The sequence below is a fragment of the Scyliorhinus canicula genome, chromosome 7 (genome assembly GCF_902713615.1).
Source record: "Scyliorhinus canicula chromosome 7, sScyCan1.1, whole genome shotgun sequence".
Taxonomy (NCBI): domain Eukaryota; kingdom Metazoa; phylum Chordata; class Chondrichthyes; order Carcharhiniformes; family Scyliorhinidae; genus Scyliorhinus; species Scyliorhinus canicula.
The window spans coordinates 18,972,854-18,996,126 of record NC_052152.1 but is presented as its reverse complement, the minus strand read 5'-3'; the positions used below and the strand labels follow the sequence as shown (position 1 = coordinate 18,996,126).

Below are 23,273 nucleotides of genomic sequence, written 5' to 3'. Positions count from 1 at the left end.
TGGAAGGAATAACAGGAAGGCCGAGTACTGGGCTAATGGTAAGATTCTTGGTAGTGTGGATGAGCAGAGAGATCTCGGTGTCCATGTCCATAGATCCCTGAAAGTTGCCACCCAGGTTGAGAGGGTTGTTAAGAAGGCGTACGGTGTGTTAGCTTTTATTGGTAGAGGAATTGAGTTTCGGAGCCATGAGGTCATGTTGCAGTTGTACAAAACTCTGGTGCGGCCACATTTGGAGTATTGTGTGCAGTTCTGGTCGCCACATTATAGGAAGGATGTGGAAGCATTGGAAAGGGTACAGAGGAGATTTACAAGAATGTTGCCTGGTATGGAGGGAAGATCATACGAGGAAAGGCTGAAGGACTTGAGGCTGCTTTCGTTAGAGAGAAGAAGATTAAGAGGGGACTTAATTGAGGCATACAAGATAATCAGAGGATTAGATAGGGTGGACATTGAGAGCCTTTTTCCTCGGATGGTGATGTCCAGCACGAGGGGGCAGAGCTTTAAATTGAGGGGAGATAGATATAGGACAGATGTCAGAGGTAGGTTCTTTACTCAGAGAGTAGTAAGGGCGTGGAATGCCCTGCCTGCAACAGTAGTGGACTCGCCAACACTAAACGCATTCAAATGGTCATTGGATAGGCATGTGGACGATAAGGGAATAGTGTAGAGGGACTTTAGAAGGGTTTCACAGGACGGTGCAACATCGTGGGCCGAAGGGCCTGTACTGCACTGTAATGTTCTATGTTCTATGATCTCATTGAATGGTGGAGCAGGCTCGAGAGGCCAGATGGCCTACTCCTGCTCCTAGTTCTTATGTTCTTGTGTTCTATCTACTCTATCCTGACTCCTCACGATTTTAAAGGCCACCACGGCACGGTGGAACAGTGGTTAGCGCTGCTGCCTCACGGCACCTTGGGCCCAGACTCAATTCCGATCTTGGGTGAAATTTGCCCATTGTCCCAGTGCCTGCATGGGTTTCTTCCGGGTGCTCCGGTTTTCTCTCACAGTCCAAAGATGCGCAGGTTAGGTGGATTGGCCATGCTAAATTGCACCTTTGTGTCCCAAAGGTTAGGTGGGGTTACTGGGTTATGGGGATAGGGTGGGAGCGCAGCCCTAAGTAGGGCACTCTTTCAGAGGGTCAGTGCAAGACTCAATGGGCCATATGTCCCTGCTTCTGCACTGCAGGGATTCTATCAACTCCTCCCAAACTTCTCGTCCATGGAGAGCAATCCGTTAATTAAACAACTGATTGACGCACAGAAAGCTCCCACAAACAACGGGATCAGTGACCAGATATTCAGCTCTCGGGAAGTTGGTTGAGGGACAAACATTGGCTGGAACTCCCCAGTTCTTCTTTGAAAGATTGCTACAGGAGCTTTTATGCCCACCTGAGGTGGGAAGACTTGGCCTCACTGTGGTGATATATCCAAAAGACTGCATCTTCAACAGTCTAGCATCCCTTCAACACAGCAGGCGTGGACCCAGATTTTCCATTTAGTTTTCTGGGTAAGAGTTTCTGCGGGGCCCGCCCCTGGCAGAATCTTCCGGTCCCGGGGATGTCTACGGTATTTCGCGTGGTTTGCCTGTCCCACCCCAGGGAACCCGCCCACCAGAACCGGAAGATCTCGTTGACGGGAAGGGCTGGAAAATTCAGCCCGCCAAGTGGAACCTGAACCCTCAGCGATCCGATCTGTGCCACAGCTGAAACCGAGGCCCGCCAGCTGACCTTTCGTCTGGAATGATCAGTTTTCAAGGGAGTAACAGTGGACCAGCCAATGGAGCAAATTTCTGGATCACCTTCAAAGAGATAAAAGACTCCAAAATAAACTCCTCAAAGGGTGTCAGGCACAGGGCAGAATCTTCCGGAAAATGGCAAAGTGTAATTTTTGGCGCAGCAATCAGTATGAACCCCACGCGCACCGACGGTTCAACCTGGATCACGATATTTAGGCACTTGGGGGGGAAAAAACCTTTCTCCACATGAAAAACACTGCACCTTGAGGCGCAAAGCATCTGATTCTCCTGCCCAGGGGGTCACTTCAATCACGGGGGCTTGGCATTTAACCAGCTGCACAGAGTTCAGTCTCATTCAAACCAGGAGGTCGGCAGCTACAAGACCAGCTCCCAGATTTTCGGGTTGGGCCTTGACTCGATTGCTCAATGCCACCGAGGAGAGTTGGGCCACAATCTACCCAATGAACAGAAATGCTGAATGACCTGCTACAACCTGCAAAGGTAAGTTTCCCCCTGTCTCCCATTGAAAATCAACCCTTACGTCAATCCCCCGGTATATCGCCTTGAACCCGCTTTCCAACACCTCACGGGTGACCAGCACCCGGCCTCCCAGCATCATTCTCAAAAAGCCCCACGGCACCTTTCATCAGAAAATAGATATCATAGAATTTACAATGCAGAAGGAGGCCATTCGGCCCATCGGGTCTGCACCGGCTCTTGGAAAGAGCACCCAACCCAAGGTCAACACCTCCACCCTATTCCCATAACCCAGTAACCTCACCCAACACTAAGAGCAATTTTGGACACCAAGGGCAATTTATCATGGCCAATCCCCTAAACCTGCACATCTTTGGACTGTGGGAGGAAACCGGAGCACCCGGAGGAAACCCACGCACACACGGGGAGGACGTGCAGGCCCTGCGCAGACAGTGACCTAAGCCGGAATCGAACCTGGGACCCTGGAGCTGTGAAGCAATTGTGCTATCCACAATGCTACCGTGCTGCCCTTAACATCTCCCTGCTGAAGCGCAGTGCCCACACATGCCAGCTGTCCTCGACCTCTGACCCGACAGGCACGCAGCTAACACTATTCCTTTATGTGTCCCTCCAGGAGATGATATCATGTCCCTTGCCTTGCATGAACAACACCGAAGAAACTGGCCCATCCACAATCAGTGACGCACCTCCCCCCCCCCCCCAGCCACCCTTAACAGCACCTCGGAGGAGATCTCGGGGGACACGGATGATGCGTCACGGTTATCACCGCACCGTCCACCATCGCAAAGATGAGCACCTCGGTGGGCTACCTTAGCAGACAGGCCTCGGGGTCACTTTCTGGTGAGCCCCACACTGCAGGAGCGCCCCAGGGATCAGACGGCCGGTTATCTGCTGGATACCTGGACTCTGCTGTGCCCCAGCCAGATGCCGTGTCTCTGGACACGTTCATCCCTCAGCTGCCGGTGATGCAAAGGTAAGTCGGGAGGGGTTGTTAGTGGCATCCCTGTGACACTGGGGCTGGGTGGAGGTACCCCAAAGCCTTCAGTCACAGGAGATGGTGCCGATGTTGCGTGGCACCCAAGCCAACACTGCAAGGGCAACAGTCACAGTGGGAGGCCTGGAACGAGAGTCAGAGTCAAGAACTCCAAAGCATGGATCAGTCCCTGAGGACCATGGCTGAGGACTTTGAGACCATGGCACAGACACAGAGGACCATTGCTGAGGGGTTCACCACCATGGTGCAGATGCTAGCAGGCCTCAACGCTGGCTGTGCCAGATGATATTGAGGCTTCTGGAGCTCACTCCAGCTGACTGTCTGTCCCAGGTGTAACCCAGGGACCCGAGAGCACCCGGAGGGGAGGAGGAAGCTCTGGAGTGGGACCTTCTACCCAGGAAATCCAGGGAGTGATCAGGCCTTCTGAATCCCCCCTTCCTGATTCCGGCACTTCTCAGGGGCAGCGGACAGAACAGGCTGCCATAACAACATCAGTGCCACCCAAGATTCGGCCAGGGTTTTCCAGGGTCTGACCCTCCGGATGACGCCCACCAAGGATATCTCAGGCAACAAGGCACAGAAGGCAGCAGGCTGCCTCCACCCCACTTCTGCTGTGCATCCTCGGAATAAACCTATATGTGGTGGGAGTGCTCGCAAGGTGAAGTGGTTGTAGGGACACATAGTGGGCATGGGTGAAGTTAGGCACTGATAGTTGTGAGTCAAAGTCAGTTCGCACAACTACACTTGTCAACTTATTAAAACCTTTTGTTGTTCGCAACTTTAAGTCCTCACTCTCACTGTCCCTCATCCCACTGGGATAGGGCCTCACTCCTTCTGGACACTGCTTTTCACAGTTGCTCAATGTGAGGCAAACGGTTGGGCCCAATGAAACGGAGAGGAACAGGCATCCCCAAAGTACTCTCCAGTAATTCAGTCAATCCTGGGCCAGTGACGGGCAACCTCGGCTAGTGAGTGGGTGCATGAGTGGCCCCCCTTGATTCGCCAGGTCCTCGAACACCGTCCGCATCTATCCTCTACCCCTGGACAAAAACGACTCATCCCCGACACTGCCGTTTGCTCTCTGTGCGCCATTTTAAACTGACTGAGGCTTAGCCTCGCACACGAGGAGGTCGAATTTATCTTTCGCAGGGCCTTACTCCATAACCCCGTCTCAGCTACCCCATCCAACCCCTCCTCCCACTTCCGCTTTTTATCCTCCACCAAGGACCTCTCCCCGTAGATGTCCAAAATCACAAACCTCCCCCATCGTGTCTTCATACAGAGTTTTTTCTTCAACATAGGGCGTGGCAACCCTCAGAAACGTGGCCCAATCCATCCTCACGAAATCCCTGACTTGCAAGTGCCGAAACCCATTACCATTCGGCAACTTCTCCTCCAACTCCGCAAACCTACTCCCCACGGACAGGACCCTAAAAATCGCTATCCCCACCTGCTCCCACACCCTGAACATAGAATCTAGCCCTGCCAGGGTAAACCTATGACTGCCACAGATCGGCTCCCACAATGACATCCCCTCCATCTTGAAACGTTACCTGAACCGATTCCACACTCTGAGTGATGGCTGGCTGGCGAGAATGGAGGAGGCGCCAGTAACAGTGACCTCAAGCTCATCCCTCTACACGGGGACTCCTCCATTCGCCCCCACACTGACCCATCCTCCACAGCCCACCCCCTGACCTTTTCAGCATTCGCCGAGGCCCAGTAATAACTCAACAAGCTCGACAGCGCCAACCCCTCTCCGCTTGGCCCTCTCCAAAACACCCTCCTGCCCTGGGCTACCTTACCCGCCCATATAAACTCCGAATTGACTTCCGGTGATGGTGATGTGCTGAGCGGGCGCACATCAGGGGTGGGATTCTCCCCCACCCGGCGGGGCGGGGGGTCCCGGCGTAGGGAAGTGGCGCCAACCACTCCGGCGTCGGGCCTCCCCAAAGGTGCGGAATTCTCCGCACCTTTGGGGTCTAGGCCCGCGCCGGAGCGGTTGGCACCACGTCGACTGCCGCGAACACCGGCACCAGCGGCCTTTCAGGCCCGCCGCCCGGCGCCGGGGTTGGCCGAAAGGGTTTCGCAGGTTCGCGCATGCGCCGGTGGTGACGTCAGCGGCAGCTGCCGCTGGCGTCACCACCGGCGCATGCGCGCTGGGTGATTCTCATCTGCCTCGGCCATGGCAGCGGCGGAAGAGAAAGAGTGCCCCCACGGCACTGGCCTGCCCTCCGATCGGCAGGCCCCGATCGCGGGCCGGCCACTGTGGGGGAAACCCCCAGTGTCCGATCGCACCGTGCCCCCCCAGCACCCTGGGGGCCCGCTCGCGCCGCCGATCCCGCCACCACCAGAGGTGGTTCAAACCTCAGCGGCAGGAGAGGCCTCCCAGCGACGGGACTTCGGCCCATCACGGGCCGGAGAATCGCCGCAGGGGGCCTCGCTGCTCAATGTGGCGCGATTCCCGCCCCCGCCAATTCCCGGGTGGCGGAGAATTTCTGCCATGGTGGGGGCGGGATTTTCGGCGGCCCCGGGTGATTCTCCGACCCTGCGGGGGGTCGGAGAATTTCGCCCCCTTTTAGACAAATTTGCCCGAAAAATCAATAACAAAACAACCCCAACGGGGGAAAAGGAACAACCTGGAAAAAACCCCAGCGAACGGGGGTTCAAGAGGCCGAAGAGATTGCAGAAGTGGCGGAAAGGGTCACGAACAATGAGCGGACGAACTGGCAGGCCCACGAGGCGAGGACACGCTGGTGGCCCAAGATAGGGGGAGACCGTTGACCCGAGCATCAGCCTCGCCCTGATCACCAGGACACGGAGGGAGGTCCTTCCTAACGAAGGTCATGAAGGAGGCGGTTAGAATCGTGGTGGTGACGGAGGCGATGGCCTCCTCGGCCCATTTGTTTTTGGCCCATTTCATTTTAACTGTCTTTTACCATTTCTTTCTTTCTTGTCTTTCTTTATATACATTTATCCCCCCCCCCCCCCCCCATCTTATCCACCATTCCTTACCCTTTCTCTCCTTTGCTTCCCCCTTCCCTTCCCTCTGCATTTACATCTGACACAGTTTACCCTCTGATGTTAGTTTCTCTGCTGTTTGGCCTTTCACATCTTTTGTTCTCTCTGGGGACTGCCATTAACACTCTTTCCCTTGGTTTCTGTGGCCATTAGCACCCCGTTTCACTGGGTTTCTGTGGCTGTGACTCATCTTTCATTCATTCCATAGTATAAATATTTTCCACTTTCTCTGCCTTTTAGCTTTGACAAAGGGTCATCGGACTCGAAACATTAGCTCTTTTCTTCTCCCTACAGATGCTGCCAGACCTGCTGAGATTTTCCAGCATTTTCTCGTTGGTTTCAGATTCCAGATTCCGCAGTAAGTAATCTCTCTTCATAATTAAAACTCCCAACGGGCAGGAGATACAAAAATCTGAGAACATTCACGAACAGACTCAAAAACAGCTTCTTCCCTGCTGTTACCAGACTCCTAAACGACCCTCTTATGGACTGACCTCATTAACACTACACCCTGTATGCTTCACCCGATGCCGGTGTTATCGAGTTACATTGTGTACCTTGTGTTGCCCTATTGTGCATTTTCTTTTATTTCCTTTTCTTTTCATGTACTTAATGATCTGTTGAGCTGCTTGCAGAAAAGTACTTTTCACTGTACCTCGGTACACGTGACAATAAACAAATCCAAATCCAAATCCAAACCCTTCAGTCCAGGCAACAGCCTGGTAAATCTCCTCTGCACCCTGTCCAGTTCTATCACATCCCTCCTATAAATTCCAAAGCTGCACACAACACTCTTGCTGTGCCCTAACCAACGTTTCCTATCTCTGAGCAAATCCTCTGTGCTCTTAAACTCCATACTCGGTTATTAAAGACAAGGATACCATATGCCTTCTTAACCACTGTGTGTACCTGCGCTGCTACCTTAAGGGACGGGTATACATGCAGACCAAGGCTCCTCTGATCCTCGGTGCTTCCCAGGGTCCTGCTGTTTATCATGCATTCCCTTGCCTTGTTTGTCCAGCCCAAGTGCATCACCTCACACTTATTCCACTGATCAGCCTATCTTGACCAACCCGTCTATATCCGCCTGTAATCTAAGGCTATCCTCCCCACTGTTTACCACCCCACCAATTTTCATATCATCTGCGAATTTGCTGGTCAACCATCCTACATTCAAGTCTCAATCGTTTATATAAACGACAAACAGCAAGAGCCCCAACTCTGATCCCTGTGGATAAAAGCAAATTACTGTGGACTCTGGAATATAGGGGCTGGTTTAGCACACTGGGCTAAATCGCTGGCTTTTAAAGCAGACCCAGGCAGGTCAGCAGCGCGGGTTCAATTCCCGTACAAGCCTCCCCGAACAGGTTCCGGAATGTGGTGACTAGGGGCTTTTCACAGTAACTTCATTGAAGCCCACTTGTGACAATAAGCGATTTTCATTTCATAATTTCATTTCATATGAAACAAAAGAGAAAATGCTGGGAAATCTCAGCAGGTCTGGCAGCATCTGTAGGGAGAGAAAAGAGCTAACGTTTAAAGTCCAGGTGACCCCTTTGTCAAAGCTATAATACAGAAAGAAGTCTTACAACACCAGATTAAAGTCCAACAGGTTTGTTTCAAACATGAGCTTTCGGAGTGCAGCTCCTTCCTCAGGTGAATGAGCAGTGCTCCGAAAGCTCATGTTTGAAACAAACCTGTTGGACTTTAACCTGGTGTTGTAAGACTTCTTACTGTGCTCACCGCAGTCCAACGCCGGCATCTCCACATCATGGCTATAATACAGAGAAAGTGATACAAAACTATAATACAGAGAAACTAACATTAGTTTTGTCGTGTTATTCGCCCTGGGGTAACACGGACTGCAACTGGATGCAGTTGTGCTGGAAAGCAGTCACCAAACTTAGACGTTGGTTCAATACGATTTATTGAACTTCTGTAACAGTGCACACAGATTGCTGTGGGTTGACGCTCTACCACTCTAAGTGTGCTAACTATGATGTGGAGATGCCGACGTTGGACTGGGGTGAGCACAGTAAGAAGTCTTACACCAGGTTAAAATCCACCTGTTGGACTTTAACCTGGTGTTGTAAGACTTCTTACTGTGCTAACTATAACTAACTAGACCAGACTAGCTCTGAGCCACGTGTAGAAGGTGCTAACTGATATCTACACCCTGACTGTCACTACAGTTGTCACCAGTGGAAAAAGGCAGAGTGCTGCTGCCTCGTGTGTTTTATAGTGGGAAACCCCCCTCTAGTGTTCTGTATAGTGATTGGTTGTGTTCTGTCCAGTGTGTTGATTGGCTGTACTGGGTGTCTGTCACTGCCTGTCTGTATCTCATTATGTGCATGAGTGCATATCATGACAGGTTTCTCTGCTGTTTGGCCTTTCACACCTTTTGTTCACTCTGGGGACTGCCATTAGCACTCTCTCCCCGTGATTTCTGTGGCTTTTAGCACCCCGTTTCCTGGGTTTCTGTGGCTATGACTCATCTTTCATTCTGACTCCACAGTATAAATATTTCCTACTTTCTCTGTATTTTAGCTTTGACAAAGGGTCATCTGGACTCAAAACATTAGCTCTTTTCTCTCCCTACAGATGAGACATGCTGGTCCCTATGGGACCCCACTGGACACAAACATGCAGTCAGAAAAAAACTCCTTGACCATCTTCCTTCCACTCAGCCAATTCTGGATCCAATTCGCCAAATTTCCTTGGATCCCCTGGGCTCTTACCCTAACTATCAGTCTCCCATTAGGGACCTTATCAAAAGCCTTGCTGCGGTCCAAGTAGACTGTTGGAGGGTGTTAAAGGTGAGTCCTGGAGACTGTGTTGAGCTATTAGGAAAAGTCATTATTTCACATTCATGTTTGAGTTACAGCTGCTCGGGCCTGAGCTCTGCGGGCTCCTGTGAGTCAGTGTCTTTCCCCGACTGTACATTGCAATGGCCAGATATACTGTCCGATGTCGTAAACTTCCGGATTGATATGTTAATTGTTTTACTGAGTGCAGACAGCTGGAAAAACGGAGCGAAATTTGATTTTAACGTATCGATTCGTTTTACTGAATGCTGGTAGGTTCGCATAATCTAGTTAAATACAGACATTGTTTGAAACAGCCCTGATAATTGCATATCCGGAAGATTCCTGGCCCCATTTAACATGTCAAAGGATTGTTCTCAGCTGTGATGTGGCGTCAACGGCCTCCTCTGTGTATTTGTCCGGAGATAATGATCTTTCCTGGATTTTCCAGGAGCCTGTTTGTGGTTAGTGCAGTTTCCCTGATGGTTTTGCTAATTCAAACGGGTCTTTCAGACTTTGCCATTGTGGATGTAGGTGGCCGGCGCTGATTGCTGCTTGGTGGATGTATGAATTAACCCTGAGGTCTGACTTGCTTTTATACATTTATCTCCTGATTAAACCAAATGTGAACGGACGTGTGAATAAATATAAATATATAAAAACATGGTCCCCCATATTCTCCTGCAACATCATCAATTGTCACAAAAACTTATTTCAAGGAAGGAAATATTCCTTCAGGTTTACCGATCCTACAGGTCCTTTGAGATTGAAGATCAATTTCAGGGGGAGGCCAAAAATGATTGTGGTTTTAAAAAAAAACATTTCAAGTTGATCAGTTGTAACAACGTGGGGAGTGAGATTCTCTCTGTGTCGCCCAGCAGGAAGGCTGTTAGACTGACTGACAAGAATCATCCAATCAGACAATGAAAAAAAAAGCAGTATTGTTTCCAAATGGAAGCCAGGGATTTGTGCGAATGGGTCAGGCAACCAATGGGGGAAAGTAGTGGTGGGGCAGTGGGCAAGAGGAGGCTCTCTCCAGTCGATGCACAGTAGCAGCCGTGTGTACCATCTACACGATGCACTGCAGCAACTCACCAAGGCTCCTTTGACATCCCCTTCTAAACCGTGACCTCTGCCATCTAGACGGACAGGGGCAGTAGATGCTTCAGAATCCCACCACCTGCAAATTCCCCTCCAAGTCACACACTCACCTGACTTAGAAATATTTTGCCTTTCCTTCACTGTCGCTGGGTCAAAATCCCGTAACACCTCAGCAGCATTGTTGGTAAACCTATACCTTCTTTGGCTTGGTGGCCATTGTTGTTTGATTATGCTCCTGTAAAGTGATCCGGGACATTTTAGACACTTAAGGTTGGTGAGTAAATGGAAGTTGTTTGATGGGGGAACAGGAGTAGGCCATTGAACCCTTCAGCCTATTCTGCCATTCTTTAAGATCATGGATGATCCTTACGCGAACTCCATTTATCTGCCTTTCAGAGCAATGATGCCGCTACCTGACAAAAATCTATCAATTTTAGTCTGCAAAAGGTTCTGAGTTAATCATTCTTTTCCAAAAGCACAGTGCAGGGCTTATTGTTGACAGTGATAAATATTGCATCCAATAGAAGTCACGCTTTGCATTTTGCAAGTTACAGTATTTAAGTGGACAGAGAAAGACAGCCATTTGATACTGGGTTCTTTTGGCCCCAGGGAGTAGCCAACCATCGATTAGCAGCTTGTCTTGAAATACTGCCAAAAAATAAACATTGTCCAAGCTTTTCATGTAGCGCTCACCAGGACAGGTGCAAGAATGCCAAATTTCAAATACTGCACGAGAAAAGGATGCTGATTCTTTGGCGGTTGACTCTGATTGGTTGAAGCATCGCCATGAAGAATGAAATGAAAATGAAAATGGCTTATTGTCACAGGTAGGTTTCAAATGAAGTTACTGTGAAAAAGCCTCTAGTCGCCACATTCCGGCGCCTGTTCGGGGAGGCTGGTATGGGAATTGAACCCACGCTGGCCTTACAAGCCAGTTATTTAGCCCACTGTGCTAAACTAGCCCCATCTAATCCATACTCGAAGTCTATGTATCTGCCTTTCAGAGCAACGATGCTCATACCTGACATAAATCGATCAATCTTAGTCTGCAAAATGTTCTGAGTTAAGTTTTGATCATTCTTTTCCAAAAGTACAGACACCAGGAGACATGTATTCAATTCTTTTGTTTAATTCCAAAAAACGGTGTATTGCCTGGACATGTTCATTTTGCCTGCAGAGGACAGGTCCCTGCACATAAATAGAACTGGCCATTTTAGAAAAATACAGTTCAGTCTTCGAAAGTTAACATACTGTGTGTTACATTGACTAACATCCTATCATTACTAAATAGCTTATCCACTCAGGCACACTACGGGAAATTCAGAAGCATAGATTATCTAAGTGCATGGGAAGAGTCTCCTTTCCTAGGCTGGGTTGAGGGAGAAGGATTTGAGGAGGGTGAACCCATCTCCCTCGTGTGTTAGGCTTAGCCTTATTCAATTCAAGGTCGTGCAAAGGATGCATATGACGGTAGCCAGGATGAGCAGGTTCTTTGAGGGGTTGGAACACAGGTGTGGACGGTGCACAGGGAGACTTGCGAAACATGATCACGTGTTTTGGGCATGTACGGAGCTGAAGGGGTTCTGGCAGGTGTTTGCGGATGTTATGTCCGAGGTGCTGAAAGTGAAGGTGACCCTGAGTCGAGAAGTGACGAGATTCGGATTGGCGGGAGACCCGGGGACGGGAGAGGCCGACGGTTTGGCCTTTGGCTCCCTGGTAGCCCGGAAATGGATTTTGTTGGAGTAGAGGGACTCGGAGCCACTGAAACCGGGAGTGTGGGTGAACGGCCTGGCGAAGTTCCTCAGACTGGAAAACAGTTCACCTTGAGAGGGTTAGTGGATGCGTTTGCCTGGAGATGGAATCCATTTATCAACTTCTTCAAGGCCAGTTAAGATGTCAGCAGAGGGGAGGGGGTGGGGGAATAAAAGGGTTAAAATGGGGGAGGCAGGATGGGTGCAGGGGAACGGCAGCGAGGGTGGGGTGGCTGGGTGTTATTTATTTGTTTTGGGATTTCCTGTTTGTTCCTATTCTGGTTTTGGTTGTGTTTAATGTATATGTAAATGCTTTAATAAAAATATATTTTTGTTAAGTTTCCTTTCTCCCCACTAGCTGTACTCTTGTGAAATTATCGGATTGCATTTCTGCCTACTTCAAGTGAAGCGTTTGGCGGCTGAAGGAAAGAGATTCCAATAAGATGTCTCAAAGACAAGTTAAAGGACTCCTGATCACCCAGTTCTCTGTCCTGAGAGGGAAGCGGAGTCATGTGGACAAGGGAATTCCAGGGTTCAGTCCATGGACTTGTCCACGTTAACTGATTTCGGTCAGGGTGACACTCAGAGCTGCTACAAGGTTGGGGAGAGTAAATCCATCCGGGTTGACTCACCCGATGTCTTCCCTGTGACTCCTGGCGTAAGGTGGTGTATGTGTGTGGACCTTGATTGAGGAAGATACCAATGTTCTTCCAGCTCAGTTGAATATTTTGTTGTAACGGATGGTCAAAGCTCATACACGAATAAATGAAGGATAGAAAAATAGGCAAGCAAAAACAACACATCAAGTTCAACTAGTTGTTCATCTGCATCCAATAAGCACTTAAGCATATTCCAGCAATATCTTTTGGGCTTTTTTCAGCCGATCTATTCTGCTTTGAAGGCCTTCTCTCTTCCTCTTAGTATCTTGGTCTTCATACAGATATTCATCGATGCGGTCTCTGTCTTGGATGAGTTTGAGCATCTCGGCCTGCAGCTTATCAGTGAATTGCTTCATGATATGATAGGATACCACCAGAGGAATCTGGTCAGCCAGCCGACCGGAAGCAATCTAGAATTGGAGACCAAAAATGAAGGTTGAGAGTTATACATTAGCTCTGCCCCACTTGTGTTTCACCGAATTTACCCAACTAATCGAAAAACCGTGGCAAAGGCTGAATGTGGCCAAGTGGTTGTGTTATCAGACGATAAATCTGGAGGTCCGATCTGATGGTGTGGAGATATGGAGCGCGATCTTAGAAATGTTTCTAAGTGAGCTGGATTTGCTGGGTGTTTCCTGACAGCTGTCGAGAATGCTCCTGGTTTCTGACACAAATTAGGGCCGATATTGATGCCCCACGGGTTTCACGTCGGCAATCCCGCCAGCTGAATTGCCTAGACTGCACCCCGCAGCTCTCCGCTAACAAGGTGGGGGGTAGTACTTAAGCCGATCCGGCAGAACAAACCCCAGACGGGGCACAGTCATGTCACCAAGGAGACCTACACCACAGTTCTGTTCCTGTGCTGTACTTTTCTTTGTTCTTCGTTGTTCTTGATTCGGAGATGCTGACCTGGCCAGACTGGCGGATGCGGTGGAGTCCAGACAGGATATCCTGTTTCCTCGAGGGGGTCGGAGGGTCAGTCACAGGGCAGCCAGTTCCACCTGGGAGGAGTGTCCACAGACGTCAGCACGGGGAGTGTCACAGGAGGACTGCCACCCAGCGCCGCAACCTCCACCGGGCTGCACGGGTGAATTGGCCTCAGCCCGCTGGCACCGGACCCACCTGCCACCTCTAGTCACCACCCCTCCACCCAATGACCCTGCGGTTGGTACTGCGCCACCCCACCCCCTCAGCACACTAGCGCACCTGTGCCCCAGTACACCTTGTGTGCCCAACCCATCTCCAGCAGCGCTGCCCACGCCCGTCCCCCATCCTAGCCCCCTCACACCCACGATGTATGAAGCATGCGGCTCACGATGCCCTCTCTTGGTCCCTGTAAGAGAAGTTGGCCCATAACAGGCACGAAAGGGCCCTGGCGGGCAGTGGGGTGCTGGCAATCAGAGTTCGCCCCCTGGAGATCGCGGAGGTGGCCAAGGACAGATCGATCACCGACGTTGAGATTGGTCTGTGCCTCAGAGATGACCAATGACACGTGTGTTGTTCATGCCAAACATAGTGATCCTTCCCTCCCACTGACCACATGTCTATTTTCCTGCAGGATGTCCGTTTGATGGTGCTGGCCCTCCCAGGAGAACACCCCGAGGAGAGCTCTGAGGATGCCATCATCAAGGCGTTACAGCTATCATCCCCAACCCCATCGGCGCAGAGACACACACCTCGGTGGGCGAAGGTAGTGGACAGGCTTCCGCGGCACAATCTGGTAAGCACTGCACAGTTGCTGATGCACATCAAGCTAGCTCTCCTGAGTCCCCCCCCCCACCGCTGACCTCCTGACTACGGCAAGTCATGTGCCGCTGGCAAGTTAGCCAGGGCCCACCGTCCCCAGGCCCTCCAGAAGATACCCGCCAGGGCATCAAAGGCCACAGGGTGCGGTAAACAGCGGGCTGCCTCCACCTCTGTTGTGCAGCCTGGGTGACACACTAAGAGCATGCAGGGCTAAGAAGATTGAGGATCACTGAGACGCCACTGACGGGGGAGGGGGGGAGGCACCATCGGTACCGGGGGACAGTTTGAGTCACGATTGTACGCCTCTAAAACAAGTTACACCTGAGACATGTCTGTCACCCTATTCCGCATGGAGGGTCTGCCTGTATCCTCCTCCCCTCTGTGCCCTCCGCCAGTCCCAGGCCCATGGGCATGGTGTTCCTCGACCTAGGCGGGCACCCCCCCCCCCCCCCCAAACCTGGCATACCATATCAAGATGATGGGTGTGAGCGCGCTGTCAGTAGACAGACAGGAGTCAGACTACGGCATAGATTGACGAGCACGAGAGCTCAGATCACAGCAGGTTACCATCACCCGCCTGCCTTGTATATTGACGCACTGACAGTGCCGACACAAGCCTGGGAATGACACAAGCCTGGGGAGACAGTGGGTGGGATGGAATGGGGAGAGGGGAGGAGATGATGGATGAAGCAATGTCCCATGGGAAGCGACCGAGGTTGAGCGCCTCCCTGGAATGCTGAGCATGCCGGACCCTCACTGCTGCCATCTGTCCTCCATCCTCCAGCTGCTCCCATGGGTCCTTCCTGGGACCGTCCCCCCAGCCCCTCCTGGTCCGGCTCCTCCTGGTCCTCCTCCTCTGACAAGGCCGCATATTCCTCCTCCTCCACTTCCAGAACATCATCCCGCTGTTGCGCCAGTTGTGGAGGGCACAGCAGACCACCACATCGGGGGTGTACTGACGGGCACCACCAGAGTGGTCGAGCTATCAGAACTGCATTTTAAGCAGTCCAATGCACCACTCAAAGACAGCACGGGTGGCCATATTGGCCTTGCTATATCAGGTCTCCATATCGGTCACTGGTGTCTGTATTGGTACCATTAACCAGGACCCCCCCCCCCCCCCCCCCCCCCCCAGGCCCTGTTCCACCTCTCAGGGTCTATGTCAGATCATTCCCGGGTGATAGGCCTGTGTCGGCACTGTCAGTGCGTCAATATACAAGACAGGAGGGTGATGATAACCTGCTGGGTCACTGAGGATCCAAGGCAGGAGGGTGATGAGAAGCGGTTCCCTTATCCCCCAACAGCCAACCGGCCACCCTGGGGTGTCCCTCGAAGATCTCGGGATGTCCAAAAGCCCCAGGATGTAGCTGCCGTGCACATTCCCTGGGAAGTGTGCACACACCTGCGTGATCTTCATGTGATGGTCACACACAAGGTGAATGTTCAGGGAGTGGTACCCATTCCTGTTAATGAAGGCGACATGTGACCCATCTGTTACCCCCCCTGTACCTGGGTCAGCCCAGCATTGGCGGAGAATCCTGCTGCCCGGTCATTTTGATGGGCTTCATTGAGGTCAAAGTTTATGTGGTCAGCTGTGTGGGCAAATCCGGGACTTCCGGGATGCATTTCTGGGATGTGGTTGGGATCTGCAAGTCCCCTCTCGAGCCCTGGAATGAACCCGAGGCTTCAGGGTTGAGGGCTGTGTTGACGGCCACCGGGAGTGGGTAGCCTCCTCCTCCATGTGGTGCCAAGTCCGCACGGCATGGCGCAGGTGCCGCACCTTTATGTGTTGATGTGGAGGCTATCCGTTATAATGCTGTCCATTATTTGGATTTGGATGGCACAGTGGTTAGCACTGCTGCCTCACTGCTCCAGGAACCCGGGTTCAATTCCGCCCTCGGGGAACTGTCAGTGTGGAGTTTGCGCGTTCTCCCCGTGTCTGCGTGAGTTTCCTCCGGGTGCAAAGGTTAGGTGGATTGGCCATGCAAAATTGCCCCTTAGTGTTCAAATGTTTGGGTGGGTTACTGGGTTAAGTGGAAGGGATGGTGGTGTGGGCTTAAGTAGGATGCTCTTTCCAAGGGCAGATGCAGACTCAATGGGCCAAATGGCCTCCTTCTGTACTGTCGGGATTCTATGATCCCTTCAAACTCTCAGTGATGCCAATACGCCTTGGGTCATCGCCAGCATCCCCCTTTTGGGTCCCTCCCTGGCTAATGGGCGGCCAGGGCCTCAGGGTTGGGGCAGGCTCCTGCACACGAGCTGCCGTCTCGAGCCTCTGTTGACGCTGCTGCTGCCGCCTTCTCGGGCGTCTGGCCGCCTACTGCCTCTGTCACCATGAGGGGAGCTGCTGCTGGGTCCACAATATCATCCATACTGAGATATCTGTATGGAATTGAGGAGGATGAGAGACTGACAATCAGTTAGGGATTCTACCCCAGTACCCTCAAGTCCCCCAAGCCTCCGCCACCCTTTCATTCCCTGCCATCTCTCAGGGTGCCGTCCAATCAGTCGGTTGTGCTGGTGGACCCGCCGTGCATGTGCAGCCCCAGCAGGGCCCTTGGGCACGAGACCCCAGTCACCCACTGGGAACAGTACATGGACCGGGCTCAGGTTGCCCCCTCCCATGATCCACACACCCACCCTCTGGTCACGGGATGTTCCCAGTGCTGAGACCCAGCTCCTGGGTGTTTGATTGTTGGCTGCTGCCTCTACGGTATTGATGTCTCCAGTGTTTAGGCAAAGTGTCCGGGCCTCACAGTCTGATCGGAATGCCAGGCAGCAACACTCACTTGCGACATGGCACGTCTACCCACGGGAGTCCACTTAGCAGCTATGAAATGCACACATCACTAACATTGCCAATTCCCTATTAGCGATAGCCTTCAGCTGCGTGGCCAGAGGCTGCAGTGGTCAGTGGGGTTACAATGGCCTGGGCCATTTTATCACAGACAGGACTCTATCCTGGGGGTGTTCGGTGGGGCGGACAAGCAGAAGATGGAGTTGCCCCTGTTATAGGTATATATGATCCGGGGGGCGGTGATATGTTGGACCCGCAGGCGCTGAGCCCTTCGCTCCCCAGCCCAGGGGTGTCCCCCTCACTGATGGCGGCCGTCCCCACCCCCCGACGCGCTCCCATCATCCCCTGGGTGCCCCCCACCTCGCGCACATTGGCAGCAGCCCCGGTGCCCCTGGGCTGATTGCCCGATTTCCAAGATGGCTGCTCACCTCCTCTGATCCCCACAGCGGCCATTTTGTCAGCTTTACGTTTTTACATAGGTGTGCTAAAGGGCGCCCGTGTGACCACTCACTGGGGAGGGCGTTACATCGCGAGTCCTTCCCATTAATGGGGTGGAGATAGGCCCTAATTGGTGATTATTGGTATCTCGCCATGCCAGGCCAGGATCCGGATCTCGCCAACGGGAGCGGGCCGGTTTGATCAGAAACCCATTGGCACACAGCCCGGTTCCCAATTTTGGACTCTCCCGCGATCGAACCGGCTCGCTCCGACTCGTGTCCAGCGCAAAGTGGCCATTAGATTCCACCCATGAGTTCTAACTCCAAGATGGCAGTTGGGGCATTTACATTCAATTGATTAATTAAACCTGGAATTAAAAACTCACCTGGCTCAAATGTGTCATTTCAGGAAGGGCATTTGCTGTCCTTAGTCTTACGCGACTGCAGACCATTAGCAATGCAGTTCACTCTGAAATGGTCTACTCTGCGGAGATGATTCACCACCACCTTCTCAAGACAAATTAAAGATCAGCAATAAATGCTGTCCTAACCAGTGAACCCTGCACAAGTGATACAATACTGAAAAAGTCCATTCAGCCCATCATCCTGTGCTGGTTCTTGGTTACGTTTTCTATTTGATCCCTAGTCCCATGTTCTTTCAGCATAGACAAGGTATTTTTTTTTTCCCTTCAACTATCCAATTCTTTTAAAGGTTAGCATTGAATCTGTTTCAATCACCCTTTTGGCAGCTGCTTTTAAACCACCACAGTTTATGGTGTAAAATGATTTGGGGCTGAACTTCCGTGGAGTGGCATCCTGGGTCAGATTGCCACTCCACTGCTGATTTCCTGCCGTGGAATCCAGGCCATCCTTTCTTGCCTGACCGTCCGACTCAGGCCGGGCAAAAACTGTGTCGGGCAAAGCACTCCTGAGGCCTTTACTCAAGGCCTGTGGAGTCAGAGGCAAAGATGTCAAGCCCCCTTTTATATAGAACATAGAACAGTACAGCACAGAACAGGCCCTTCAGCCCTCGATGTTGTGCCGAGCAATGATCACCCTACTCAAACCCACGTATCCACCCTGTACCCGTAACCCAACAACCCCCCCCCCCCCCCAACCTTACTTTTTTAGGACACTACGGGCAATTTAGCATGGCCAATCCACCTAACCCACACATCTTTGGACTGTGGGAGGAAACCAGAGCACCCGGAGGAAACCCACGCAGACACGGGGAGGACGTGCAGACTCCACACAGACAGTGACCCAGCCGGGAACCGAACCTGGGACCCTGGAGCTGTGAAGCATTTATGCTAACCACCATGCTACCGTGCTGCCGCTGTCACCAGCTGGTAAGCTTAAAGGTCCAACCACATTCAAGCCTGGAAAAAGATGGGTTTGGAAGGTAAAGGGCAGGAGGTTGGTGAGGGGTGGCATGTTGGGGGGGGGGGGGGGGGGGGGGGGGGGGGTCGAGTGGTCAGCAGAGGCGGGCTCAGTGTAGAGTCAGTCGGGAGGTCAGGGGTTGAGTGTTCCGGCGGGTATTAGATGGCCAGTGAGGGGGTAGTTGGGTGCTCAGGGGGTTTGGTTGTCAGTGGGAGGGGTGGGTAACCAGTGGGGGTGTCAGTTGGAAGAGTTTGGGTGATCTATGAGGTGCGGGTCAGGTGGTCAGTGGAAGTGTTGGTTGGTCAATGGGAAGGGTTGGGTTTTCGGGAGGGGGGGGGTCGGGTGGTCAGTTGGGGTTTGTTGGGTGGTCAGTTGTGGGGGAGGGGGCTGGCTGTGGTGGTGGTCAGTGGGTGATTCAGGTATTCGGGGGGAATCCTGCGGAGGTGGGGGGGGGGCAGGGTCAGAGAGGGTTGGGTAGTACCAAGTGGCGGGGGGAGGGTCAGTACTATAGTTACCCAGAAGTTAGAAATGGTTTTAATTCTTCTAACCCTTTCTCTGGGTAATTATTACTGTAAGACAGTCAGAACCATTCAATATTTGCAATTTAAATTGCACTTCTGAATGGTTCCAATAGCAAGGCAATTGCCCAATGGAGCTCTGAATTTCCCGGGCAATTGGTGGGGACGTCCGGAGGGGATCAGGGGTGGTGTCCCCAGCGCATCTTTGGGTACCCTCCAGTTGCCAGAAGCCCGGAAGGTATGAGCCAACGTTTCAATGAGGGTGGCACGGTGGCACAGTGGTCAGCACTGCTGCCTCACAGCTCCAGGGTTCAATTCCGGTTTCGGGTGACTGTCTGTGTGGAGTCTGCACGTTCTCCCCGTGTCTGCGTGGGTTCCCTCCGGGTGCTCCGGTTTCCTCCCACAGTCCAAAGAACTGCAGGTTAGGTGGATTGGACATGATAACTGTCCAAAAGGTTAGGTGGGGTTATTGGATTAAGTGGAAGGGGTGGAGACGTGGGCTGGAGTAGGGTGCCAAGGGACCTGTGCAGAGTCGATGGGCTGAATGACTTTCTTCTGCACTGTAAATTATGTGATTCGTTCCTTTACTGCTTCTTCTGTCGATCACTTTAATGACACGAGATAGGAAACCAACTGATTGGCAGGCATTAACAGTACAAAATGCAGAGAGTTAATCCACATGCTCTGGTTAACCTGATGGCATGTTTACCTTGTAGTACGTGTGTACGTGGTATGACATTTCCTGGATGCTGGCATTTGTACCAAATATCGGTTTGCTGGATTTTGCCAAAATCGGTTCCTCGTCTTTCACTGTACTTAAGTGCTGGCTGTAGATGCTGTCCTGGGAGTAGACCATGCTTTCAATCTTGAACTGCGCCTGCAGCATCTTCTCTGCTTCACTCTCTTCTTGTCGGCTGATGGACTCAATTTTGATCTGTACACAGAGACAATGTGCAGTCAGACCTAAATCCGCTTCCCCACAAGGAGATGAGGAACAAGAAAAGGTGTTTGCTCGGTAAAGCTCGTGTTCTGTCCAGGTAAGAATATTTAAGGGCAGGAAATAGGGCATTTGATCTCATGTTTTGATCTCAGCCCATTTAATCTACTTCTAAAAATAAACTGCAAGTGGATGTTAGGTTTTGCAATTGGTGGGGAAATGGTTTGGTTGTAAGAGGCTTAGAGTAGTGAGAAAGGGAATGCATTCGTGGCAGGAGGGGGCACAGCGGTTAGCACTGTTGCCTCACAGGGCTGGGGACTCGGGTTCGATTCCGGCCTCGGGTGACTGTGTGGAATCTGCATGTTCTCCCCGTGTGTGCGTGGGTTTCCTCCGGGTGCTCTGGTTTCCTTCCACAGTGCAAAGATGTGCAGGTTAGGTGGATTGGCCATTCCACATTTCCCCTTAAGGCGGAAATCTCTGCCAGGCCCGACGCGAAACCCGGAGAGGCTCACGACGGCGTCGGAGGCCGCTCTTGGCCCCCTATTCTCCCCCCGCCGGGGGGCTAGGAGGGCCGTGCCATGAATCTCGGCCTCTAGGCCCGACAAGGCCCAGCGGGCCGAGAATGATGCGGCCGACGCACCTAATGACGTCAGCCGTGCATGCGCGGTTGACGTCACGACGGATGATGGCAAACCCGCGCATGTGCGGTTGCCGCCTTCCCCTTCGCCGCCCCACAAAACGTGGCGGTTTGATCTTGCAGGGCGGCGGAGGGGAAAGAGTGCGTCCCTTTGAGACCCGGGCCTGACGATCGGTGGGCACCGATCGCGGGCCTGTCCCGTCCCGAGCACGGTCGTGGTACTCATGCCATGTTCACGATGGCAGCGACCAGGTATGGTTGCTGCCGTCGTGAACCGGTCGCGAATGGCTGGCCGCTCGGCCCATCCGGGCCGTGAAAAACAGGGGGGGGGGACGGGACCTCCCGCGATTCTCCCACCCAGCGTGGCGAGCGGAGAATTCCGCCCTTAGTGTCTGAAGGTTAGGTGGAGTCACGGGGATGTGACCAGTGGGGCGAGATTCTCTGGCCTCTCCGCAGTGTGTTTCTCTGCAGTGGGAGGCCGCCTGCCAATGGGATCTTCCAGTCCCGCCCTTGTCAACAGGATTTCCCATTGAATCCACCCTACGCTGCTGGGAAACCTGCTGGGGATGCACCGTCGTTGGGACTGGAAGATCCCGCTGGTACGAACAGCTGGAAGATCTGGCCCAGGATGCTTCCTACATACAGGGGCCTCAGCTTTTCTCCAGACACATCTGTGACTGAGACGAAAGAAGGGAGAGGGTTTTTTAAATCCCAGTTTGTGGATGACACAAAGTGATGAATCCCAAAACATTGTGTGGTTGGGAGTAGAAAGTTTAACAGGGACACAGACAGAATGGATGAACAAAACTCTAACAATTTTAAACATTCACTCTCTGCATAATTGGCATTTCAGATCTGCTGTGTTTACCTCCAAGCTGCACTGCAACAAGTCACCAAGGCTCCTTAGGCAGCAGCTTCCAAACCCACAAACATTGCCACCTGGAAGGACCAGGGGAGCAGATACATGGGAACACCTCCACCCCCAGCATCCCCCCTCAATCACACACCATCCTGACTCGGAACTATATCGCCATTCCTTCAATGTCGCTGAGTCAGAATCTTGCAACTCCCTCCCTAACAGCACTGTGGCTGCACCTACACCACATGGACTGCAGCGGTTCATGAAGATGGTTCACCACCACCTTCTCAAGGGGCATTTAGGGACAGGCGATGAATGCTGGCCATTGCAAGAAATTTACAAAAGATAAAGAAAAGGTGCGATAAAGGCTGGCAGGTAGAGAAGCCGCTAAGCTCAGGTGGGATGCATCCTGGATTGCTGAGAGAGGTAAGGGAGCATATTGCAGAGCCATTGGCAGACCTCTCTGAACACAGGATTAGTCCCGGGGGACTGGAGGATTGCAAATGTGACGCCGCTGTTTAAGAAAGGGGCAAAGGTTAACCCAGGAAACTACAGACCTGTCAGCTTGACATCAATAGTGGGAAAACTGATGGAGGCCATAATACGGGTTGAGATAAATATACACTTAGAGAATAATAAGTTGAGACTTCCGGTTGCGGCTATGCGGAGCTAAGCCGCACGTTCGGCAGCTCCCGCTACTTAAGGACTTTTGGGCCGATTTGAGGGCCCCAAACGGCGCTGTCTCGACGAATCCCGGTGGGGGAAGGTGTCTAGAGGAGCATTCCCCATAATTTATGGTGCTCACCCGGAGTGGGGCAAAGGAAAAAGCTGCAGCAGCTCCACAAGAAAAGCGGGGGAAGAAGGACAAAATGGCGGCCGGCGGAACACCCGAGGACTGGTGGAAGTGGGAGCAGGAGCAGCAAGCTTCTCTCCTGCGCTGTTTTGCGGAGCTGAAGGCTGAGTTGCTGGACTCCCTGAATGCGACTACCAACAGGCTGCTTGAGACCCAGGCGACCCAGGAGGTGTCCATTTGGGAGTTGCAGCAGCAGGCCGCTGAGCGGGAGGAGGAGGCCGTGGTCCTTGTGGGAAAGTGGAGTTGCACGAGGCACTCCACAAAAGTGGCAAGACCGCTTGGAGAAGCTGGACTCGAACTAGGGTCTGGGGGCACACTGTGGCTGTTGCTGGTTTTTTTTTTGCTGTTGATGTTCTGCAATTTTGACACGTGTTTTTTATGCTGGTTTTCTTTCTGCTCTGTTTCCGGGTGGGTCTGTCTGTTGGGTATGGTTGTGGGGTATGTGGGGAATGTTGGGGGTTTGTGTTTTGTATGTTCTCTTCTGTACGGGGCTGGGGGTTGGGGTGAAACTGGATTTTGGGGAGCTGCGTCAGAAGGGTGGGGTGTG

General features: G+C 52.3%; 1 protein-coding gene across 4 annotated transcripts in view; it reads right to left on the bottom strand.

Annotated features, from left to right (window-relative positions):
• Window positions 1-11,261: 11,261 nt before the first annotated feature.
• The window catches only part of LOC119968763 (interferon-induced GTP-binding protein Mx3-like), a 94,763-nt gene continuing 82,751 nt past the window's right edge, over window positions 11,262-23,273 (bottom strand). For all 4 annotated transcript variants that reach the window (XM_038801459.1, XM_038801463.1, XM_038801460.1 and 1 more), the window contains 2 exons: window positions 20,150-20,374; window positions 11,262-12,972 (listed from right to left, as the gene is read on the bottom strand). In XM_038801459.1, the coding sequence (XP_038657387.1) occupies window positions 12,745-12,972; window positions 20,150-20,374 (453 nt within the window). In that variant the 3' untranslated portion in view covers window positions 11,262-12,744. The remainder of the gene's footprint in view (window positions 12,973-20,149; window positions 20,375-23,273) is intronic.